General features: G+C 30.8%; 1 protein-coding gene across 2 annotated transcripts; it reads right to left on the reverse strand.

Moving 5' to 3' along the window:
• Nucleotides 1–383: 383 nt before the first annotated feature.
• On the reverse strand, nucleotides 384–5,838 carry LOC103495719 (probable galacturonosyltransferase 9). Of its 2 annotated transcripts, none has more exons than XM_051088171.1 (4): nucleotides 5,533–5,838; nucleotides 4,039–5,247; nucleotides 3,526–3,830; nucleotides 384–808 (listed from the first exon to the last, which is right to left on the reverse strand). In XM_051088171.1, the coding sequence occupies exons 1-3, from the start codon at nucleotides 5,698–5,700 to the stop codon at nucleotides 3,555–3,557; spliced, it is 1,653 nt and encodes a 550-aa protein (XP_050944128.1). In that variant the 5' UTR covers nucleotides 5,701–5,838; the 3' UTR covers nucleotides 384–808; nucleotides 3,526–3,554. The 2 variants fall into 2 exon arrangements, with proteins under 2 accessions (XP_050944128.1, XP_008455576.2); XM_008457354.3 differs by lacking the exon at nucleotides 384–808 and adding an exon at nucleotides 2,760–3,120.
• Nucleotides 5,839–9,713: the final 3,875 nt, after the last annotated feature.

Raw genomic sequence — 9,713 nt, forward strand, 5'->3', positions numbered from 1 at the left:
CTTCATTGGTGGAGTTCAAAATTTTTTATTCGTCTAGAGAGAATTCTCTTAAGAGCTAAAAGACTCCCAACTCCTGAAGTCTACTATCTTCGAAGATTGAAGCCCATTTGGATTGAGAGAATTCTCTCTGTTTTATTCAATGTAAATATTTTTTATTCGTCTCTCTGTTTTATTCAATGTAAATATTTTACCGGCTTTTATATTTAAAAAAAATCCCATTTATCTCTCTCTCCAAATTAATCACTAACAGAGTCAAGTAGCTTTAAAAATGCAAGTCAAATCATCAAGCTCCTTCTAAAATTATCTGCCACCATAGGTTGAAACTCCCAACAAGTAGGGTAATCCCAAAACTTAACTTTCTGAGAGAAAGAAAAGGCCCCATAGAGAGAACCACCAATAGACAGTCTTCATTCAACATGGCAATAATAGCATCTAGTGCCTCCTTGGAGGCCAAAAAAAAAAAGAATAAGACCAAATCTATGCTTACACAACTCAAAAGCACAATGACCGACATTGAAGCATTTCTGGGTAGCAAAATGGCTGTATTAAAAGTCCTAAAATGTAGTATTATATTTTTTTTGTTCACATTATAAAATGGCGGTAGAAAATGTAAGTGTACTCCACTCTGTTTCTAAAAAGCCATGTCAACATGGCCTACAATAAATGTGGTATGGAGAATACTCCCGTAGTATAGGAAATTTTCTCTGTGGTGTCTTGAAGTTGCTGGCTTTCAAGGAAGCAAACAATCATTAAAGCATTCGTGATGCATTTGGCTCGGAACAATACAGGGTAAAGCCGAGTTCTTTGCCTATCAAAGAAACAAGATGTCCACACTTCAGACAAATATGTATGTACAGTACAGATTGCTACCATGACCAAGATATATGATTCAGTAAGCATACCGCTGGCTTCGTACCACACTAAGAAACAACAGAATTCTTTTTTCGAAAGTATAGTTTAATGATAGCCATTGAAGAAACTTTTGTAGTTACCCATGTTATCTAATAGTTGCAAGCATAAACGTGGACAAAGTCAACAACAGCTAGAGAGGCCTCATATGAGAATGGCTTGTAAGAGTGACTATTCAAGATTACCTTCAGAATTACAAGATTAGTAGGCTTGGTTGATGATGTTAGAAAACTACCCCCGACGCCTGACAGGTATAAAGATTTTGTTGACGAGCATTGAGATATGAGAAATCTTACAGCTAACAAAAATTCTACAATCTAAAATGGACATGTGTGTGAACGGTGCCCTTTAAGACTTCATGCTAGACAAACATCTTATCTTGTGCAATTTTATGAAAATCAAAGTGCTCCTAGTCTGAAATATTAACCTCATGCTGAAGAAACCTTGAATGTATGTAAGCCCTCAGAGAACAACACCCCAAAAGTAACATGTTGGAATGAGAGCCACGTCACTTAGGATCCATTTGAAAACGTTCATATTTCCTGTTTTTTAGAATAAGAAATGAAATTTTGTTTTATAACTATTTTTGTTTCCTATTTTAACAGGAAGCAATAATAGTTATTTTTTCTATTTCTTATTCTTGAAATGAAGAAAAACAGAAACAAAAATTTGTTTGATAATCATTTTTTTTTTGTTATTTTTCCTAACATTTTCGCTTATTTGTTTTTAGTTTAAATATAATTCGATTGTATAAAAAGAAAAAAAAAATATAGAATTCATTAGATTATGAAAAGAATAATTATAAAACATTAACACTATCAAATAGATATAAATCCCGTGGTAAAATTAACAAGTATAATACAATAATTTTCATCAATCATATGCTGTTAAAATATGATTTGAAATATTATTTCTTATTCAATTCATTTCTCTTAAATGGTTGATTCAAATTCAACACAATTATATTATTATGTAAATGTTATGGTCGTAAAATATTAAAAATAACATAAATAATTATCTTAGTAGAAAATATATATAATGTAAAATTCTAATGAATTTTGATGATACTTAAAATAATAAATTTAAAATAACATATAAACATGCACATTGCAAATTCAAAATTTTGAAATTTAAAATTAAGAAAATATTTAAATACACATTCACAATTTAAATTTGGAAGATAAAAAGAATATAAATTTAAATATTGAATAGATCAAAATTCAAAATTAAATTAAACATATAAATATAAAAAAGTAATAAGTATAAAATATAAAAAAAATATAGCTAAATAGAAAAGAAATTTTAAAATTAGATCTAAAATTTGAAAATCAAATAATACGTTGATCTAAAATATTGAAAATTTAAAATTCAACGTTAAATTAACATATAATCGTGAAAACTGAAGAGAAGAAAAATAAAAAAATTAAAATTATTAAACATATATATGAAAGATTAATAAAGAAAGAAAAAGAATAAATTAAGAAATATTAAACATATAAATACAAAAGATTAATAAAGGAAGAAAAAAATAAATTAAGAAACATTAAACATATAAATATGAAAGATTAATAAAGGAAGAAAAATCTAAATTAAGAAGTATTAAACATACAAATAAGAAAAATTAATAAATAAAGAAAAAATAATTAAGAAATATTAAAAAGAAAGAAATAAAAAAAAATCGTCATAGTTTGTAATTGAGCTCAAGACCTCTTAGGCTAATGTCTTCCCACCAATATGGAATCAAATAAAATGAAAACAATACTTAGAGAAACTATTTTTCATAATTTCTTTATTTTTGCCCAATTTTTAGAAAAATTTTCTTAAATTTTGATAACAAGAAACGAAAATGGTTATCAAATGTACATGTTCCTTAAAAAATGAGAAATAAAAACGTTATCAAACGAAACTTCAAGTACCACATTGGTATATGAGACAAAGGCATCACATACTATCCTGGTTCCTAACGGAAGGTTAAGAACAACATTTCAAGTTTTAAAACCACATTCCTCATTTCATCCAAAGAAACATGCGCATTGCAGATCATCCGTAATACGGTTACCCAAGAGCATTCAAAGAAAATATAATTCAACATTTGGATACGTCAGGTAGGGATGTTCCTTGGCACATCTCGTCAACTAGATGCTTCATAACCTAACTCATGTTTTCAGTTCCAATGTTGAACACTTAAGGAACCAACCTTTAACTACAAAGCTGCATTATAAAAGACCATAATTGTCTCAATCGCAAGTTTAAGTCATAAGTAGATAGGATTCATGTTGAATGTCTACGTCAAGTTCTCAACTGCTGTCTCTTTTCTCAATTGCAAGTTATTGTCACAGTCAGAAACGATAAGGAAGTTCAAAGGAAAAGGAAATCATGTTTTTTTATATATTTAAAAAAAGCTCGTCCAATTTCACTGGTGATAGAATCCTGGCTTGAAACATTGGAGCCTATCCAGTGTTGAGTTAAATTGTCTGTAACATTCATGTGATTTAAGAAAAAATATATTGGCTATATTACAAAGCTTTGCTCCAGACATAACAGCTGATGAGGAATTCAAAACTTTAAGCAATAATCATGAAAGAAACTATAAGAAACTAAATTCTTTTCTTGTACCTGATTGGTGACAGCAACTACAAGCTCATCTAAAGTCCAAAATTGCACACCTGCACAAATTCCATATCACTGTCCACATATTTGGTCCAAAAACCTTTATACTGGTTCATGGCAATATCGAGCCAAGGTTTCATGTTTCCATTGTAATGAATGACTGCAGCATTGCTGATAGCATCCATGCTTATACTGGGATTATAACCAAGACCAAGCACGTGCCAAGATCTGTCCAAAGACTTTGTTTTTGAGTAGAACGTGATTAGACCAGGTGGAAGAGTTCCCCCACTCCACAAAGATCCGTCCTCATTCTAAAAAGAAACATTGAGGAAGAAGTCTAGTAAGTTCTCCAACTATATCAAAAGCTTATATCACTTTCAGAAACATTATAAAGATAAGGCAAATACAAACGATAAGATAAACAAGCAATGAAAGCTCAACGTAGTAACATATATTGTATAAGCTCTTAGAAGTATAAAGGTGCAACTAAAAATTATTCATTCAAAACCAGATACTAACCAAGTTCTGCCAATAATTGTATTCTTCCGTACATTTCTCGCTTCTCCAAGCATCAAGATCAAATATATTTATCCCATAAGACCAGGCACATGCCTTGGCATTAAACTTCTCCTTGATTAGAGGGTTTGAGAAATTCAAATAATGAGCGAATCGATGAAAGGACCCAAAGCAAGTCTCAACTGCACCATTTACCCTCCCGTCCAAATCTATCTTCCACAATCCTGTTAAATCTTTCTGAACAACCACATCATCTTCCAAGAATATGATTTTCTGCAACTTAGGAAACATTTCAGGCAAATAAAACCGAAGGTGATTAAGTAGGGATGTATCCTTAGGATTCTTAAATTTTACTGTGTTGTCGGAAGAAGGCTTTTGTGAGTTTGCCAACTCTTGTTGCCTTAACAATGGAACATATGACGAGTTCAAGAAGATAAAATCTCCCACAGCCTTTATTTCAATATGAGCTCCTCTTTCCACTGGCCTCATCTTAAACCATACCTTCATTGCTGCAAGATTCATCCTATCTGTTACAATATGAAAAACATGTTTCCATGGTTCTTCAGCATTTTTCACTACGGATCTCACCACAACAGATACAGCTATGATGTTATCCGAGAAAATTGCATAATGGTACAGACTTGGATCCTCAAACTCAGCCTTAGGTTCATCATCTGTATACTTCTCTGGATGTGAAATCTTCTCCTCCACAAGCCTCATAGATAAGCAATGCAAGCTTTTTGGTATTGACCTTGCAGCGATAGAGCTTGCAAATGCCCCATTCTTCTTTGCCTTAACAAGCAACTCATTAACAGCGAAAATTGTGTCTTTCAACTTCTGAATTTTCAACTGATTATCATAATTCTCCTTGGACTCCACAATCATCATCCTTGCAGTCTTCACTCTATCCTTCACCTCCTTCTCAAATTGCTTCAACACATCCTCATCCAGGGGACCGGTTGATTCAAACAACGTCCCACGGTAATTTGGTTTCATCTGAATATCTGAGAAATTTTGAGCTAAATCGTCAAACATTTTTAATTGCTTAGACATCTCAAGCTTGAGCTTTCTAGCGTATGCAGCATAAGCATTAACAAGGGTGATGTGATCACTCGCTTGCTTATATATCAAATCTAAACGAGTTTTCAATGGATCAGAATTCAGAGTTAAAAACGTTCTTCGCACATATGCATTTCCTGTAGTAGGAAGGGCCTGCATCAAAACATCAAAAGGAAGAAAAATCACTCAAACCATTTCCAATCCCAACAGAAGAAAAAACAATCCCCCTCACTGATTACGTTTCTCACTCAATGAGATAAAAATGCTAAAGAAATCAATTCGATCAAGATATTACAATTGTTTCATTGGCAATTAAGATCACGAAGTGGGGTTGTACTAAATCCAGTTGTAGACATAGCTAAGTTAATTTCGACTCGATTAAAGAGAAAAATCAAACAAATCAGCGCAGAAATAAGGGAAAGGGGTTGAGGGAATTACAGAATCGTGGTGCGGCGTGGAGGGATTTGTCGTAAAGATGACTGAAAGAGTGGCAATGAAGAGAAGCGAGAAGAGAGCCGAAATGAAGATCCGGTAAGAGAAGAAGTTCCGTGGGTTAAACCCACCAAAATTCGAAGCTCCTCGGCTTCCACGTACGGCAACTGCCATTGCTGAAGCGGAACTGAAGCGAATTCAGCTTGATGTAAGGGAACGAAGCTTCAACGAACAAGATCTGAAATCTGGAATTGTTGAATCAAGTGAGAAGAAAAGATCGAAAGATTTTGTTGGCCAATTTCTTAAAATTATTTTTTCAGATTTGTCCATTAATAATTACTATTAAATTTCCACTCTTTTTCTTTTTTCTTTTCATTTGTCTTTTATCATATTTATGGTTTAGGGTTTAATTTAAGAAATAAGTTCTTTAACGTTTGGTCGCAATTTAAATTAGCTTTTTAAATGTATTTTATAAAAATAAGTTTGAAAAATAAGTTTCTTCGTAAACATTTTTTTTCTCAAATCAATCAAAATGGACCCTAGACCGTGGCAATAGCCAAAATAAAGGTAGCACTATTAGATTAAAAAATGGTTAATTTACATAAATAAAACAAAATAAAAAAAAATATCTACGGCCCGTGTAACAAAACAAAAGTGCAGCTAAAATATTTTCATAAATTTCAAGTTTGTCCTTGTATAACTTCTCTTCTTTTTTTTTTCATCTTTGCGATTTATTGTTTTCTAGATTTTTTCATCTACTCTTCCATATTTTATTTCTTCTATTTTTAAAGGATTTATTCTTCGGTTTAAATCTTCTATTTCATATTTACCATTTTTGGCAACATTCTTTGAAGCTACTTCATCTTTATCATATTCAAAAATATCAAGATCGTTCAAGTATTATTTTAACGTTATCTATACAATCGTTTACCATGATCAACATGATCATTTAAATTTAAAGTCTTTTTTCCATTGTTAAAAAAAAAAAACTACACGATTGTTTTGATATGATTTAAACGATCTCTTACCATAGTTAACATGATCATTTACCATGTTTAACACGATTGTTTAGATTTGAAACCGCTTTCCCATCGTTTAAAAAGAACTACATAATCGTGTTGATATGATCTAAACGATTAATTATCATAGTCAACACACAATCGTTTACATGGTCCACACGATCGTTTGCAACATTTTTTCACCGTTAAAAAGAATTACATGATCATGTATTATGACCTAAACGATCGTAGATCATTCATTTAAACTATAGTACACAATCGTTTAGAAGAAGATTACTCACGTGCTCGTGTGGTCGATTAATCACGTGTTGACTAGGGTATTTTTGGTATTTCTCATTGTAGGCACGTGGGCTTTTTCTATTTTTGAAATTGTTCTATAGTGGTAAATATTTTACCGGTTTGTTATATTTTTTAAAAAACCCTTAAAAATCTTTAATTAATTTATTTCAAAAATAGCTTATTTTTATAAGGAGGAGTGTTACGAGTAACATAAAAATTAAACTATTTACAAAATATAACAAAAATTTCAAAGGGCTATAAAGAGGGATAAATTTTATTATATTTTGTAAATAGTTTTAATATTTTACTATTTTTTAAAAATGCTCCCTAGAAATAGTATTACCCTCGATTTTAGGGAAACTTTCATAAATGTAACACAACATCAAATTATTTACGACCCATGTAACAAAGTCCATGAAATTAGTCATTTTTTAAATATTTCAGGTTTGCCTTTTTGCCTTTCTTGCTTTCTCGCGACGATTCTTTCATCGTCTTCCTCCTCACTGCAATTCATCGTCTTTTTCTTTTCCTCTTTTTTTCTTCTGCTGCGATTTCTTTCCATTGTCTTTCTTCTTTTTTGATTCTTTTTTTTTTTATCGTTTAATCTTTTCATCGTCTTTCTTCTTTTCTTCTTCCTTTTTTATGTCATTTAAATTTGGATAACCAAATCTAAACGACTATATACAAAAAATAGCAAAATCTAAAAGACCGTGTATAAGAATATTCTTGAAAAAAAATCATTTAGATTGGATTAGTTAAATGTAAACGATCGTATAAAAAAATGAATTATCGGGTAGACAAATCTTAACGATCGTGTATCAAAAGAATTAAAAAATCGTTTAGCCAAAACTAAACGATCGTGTAAACAAATCTAAACGATCATATATACAAATCTAAACGATAGTGTAGAAAAAGAATAAACGATCGTGTAGCAAAAGAATTAAAAAAAATCATTTAGCCAAACCTAAACGATTGTGTAACCAAATTTTGAAAAAAAAAATCGTTTAAATTTGGGTCCAAATCTAAACGATCATTTAATCGATTGTGTACCAAACAATAGCCAAATCTAAATGATCGTGCAGCAAATATATTATGCGTGCGTTGTTGACGGTGTGGTTGATGGGGCATTTTTTGTATTTTACATGGTGAGCCTCTGACTTTTTCCGTTTTCAAAATTGTTCTATACAACAAAAATACTTTGCCGTTTGTTATATTTTAATAAGACCCCTAGATTTTATTAGATTTTATTGGTAAATAAAATATATTTTAATTAAAGAAAATAAAATTTGATTCAATCTCATGAAAAGCTAAAAAAAAAAAAAAAACTAAGATGTGATCCAAACTGACCCATTCTTCTAAGATTAAAACACAAAAGCTACCGAGAAATCTTTCATTGATCGGCAAAATAATAATCAATGGGAATTACAACATAAACCGTTCAATTTAAGATTGATTGACATAAAAAGAAAATTAATTATAGTGAGAAACCTTAACGATGTAAGTTGGGGAAAATGTGTGATTTGCTACAAAAGTGGACAATGGAAATGTAGTGAAATAAATAAAAAATGATAACATATAAATTAATAATGTTGTGAAAATGAGCAACAACCGAAAAGGAAAATCAAGAAAATATAATATTAAAATAATAAAATAATAAAATTTAATTAATTAATTAATAAGGAAAGTAAGAAATAAAAAAAAAATTGGAAAAATCTCAAATTTCTATAGTTTCTCCCACTTTCTCTAACTTTTTTGAATTTCTTTCCAATGGGTGTATTTCTTACAACTCCACCAAATGACACTATTTATAAGCAAATCAACGAGTAGGATGTGGCATTACATGGTCACTAAAAGACCATGTTTGCTTGATATATGACATGAGTGTTTGATGATAAATGGGTTGACATGTAGCTATGGCCACTAAGCACACTAATGGATAATGGGTATCTATATATTATATATTAAATTTTATAATACTCCCCCTTAGATGTCCATTACATATATGAAATATGCCGTGTTAGAACCTTATTAGGAAAAAGCTCAATAGGAAAAAAATCCTAGTGAAAGAAAAAGAGTACATATTTCATATATACTTATAAAAATAAAATTTACTCCCTCTCATAGTAATATCACTTGAGATCTCTGAGTTGTCGCATTCCAATGTTGGGCATCAATTTTTCAAAGGTTGCGGTAGGTAGTGATTGTGTAAATAAGTCTGCCAAGTTATCATTTGAACAAATTTGTTGTACTGTGATGTCGTCATTTTCTTCAAGATATTATGAGTATAGAAAAGTTTCGGTAAGATGTGCTTTGTTCTATCACCTTTAATACAACCTCCTTTCATTTGAGTTATACAAGTCGTGTTGTCTTCGTATAATGTTGTTGGAAAGAGTTTACTTAGAAGACAAACCACATGATTCTCGAATGTGTTGAGTCATCGATCTTAACTATATACATTCTCAGCTAGCCTCATGAATTACAAGAATTTCAACATGATTTAAGAAAGTGGCTGTTATGGTCTGCTTTATTGATCGCCAAGATATAATAGTTCTTTCACATGTGAATAGATAACCTGTTTGAGATTTTACTTTGTGTTAGATAAGTATTCAGAATCTGCAAAACCAATTAGGTTAAAAATTGATTTATTTGAATAAAATAATCTCATATCAATTGTTCCTCGAATATAACAAAGTATATGTTTAATTCCATTCAAATGCCTTTTTGTTGGAAAGGAACTGTACCTAGGTAATAAATTTACTAAAAATGCAATATCTGGTCTTGTATTATTAGCAAGATACATAAGTGCACCAATTGGACTAAGATATGGTGCTTTTAGACCATGCAGTTCTTCATTATCATCTCGAGGTCGAAATATATCATTTTTCACAT

The sequence above is a fragment of the Cucumis melo genome, chromosome 7 (genome assembly GCF_025177605.1).
Source record: "Cucumis melo cultivar AY chromosome 7, USDA_Cmelo_AY_1.0, whole genome shotgun sequence".
Lineage (NCBI taxonomy): Eukaryota > Viridiplantae > Streptophyta > Magnoliopsida > Cucurbitales > Cucurbitaceae > Cucumis > Cucumis melo.

What these genes read in the sequence shown, in the direction of transcription:
- LOC103495719 (XM_051088171.1), bottom strand. Translation starts at nt 5,700, where the DNA reads ATGGCAGTTGCCGTACGTGGAAGCCGAGGAGCTTCGAATTTTGGTGGG. An exon ending in CCACGCCGCACCACGATTCT is followed by an intron (nt 5,248 to 5,532) that starts GTAATTCCCTCA and finishes GTTTTGATGCAG; the next exon opens with GCCCTTCCTACTACAGGAAA. An exon ending in ACAATTATTGGCAGAACTTG is followed by an intron (nt 3,831 to 4,038) that starts GTTAGTATCTGG and finishes GTTTCTTTTTAG; the next exon opens with AATGAGGACGGATCTTTGTG.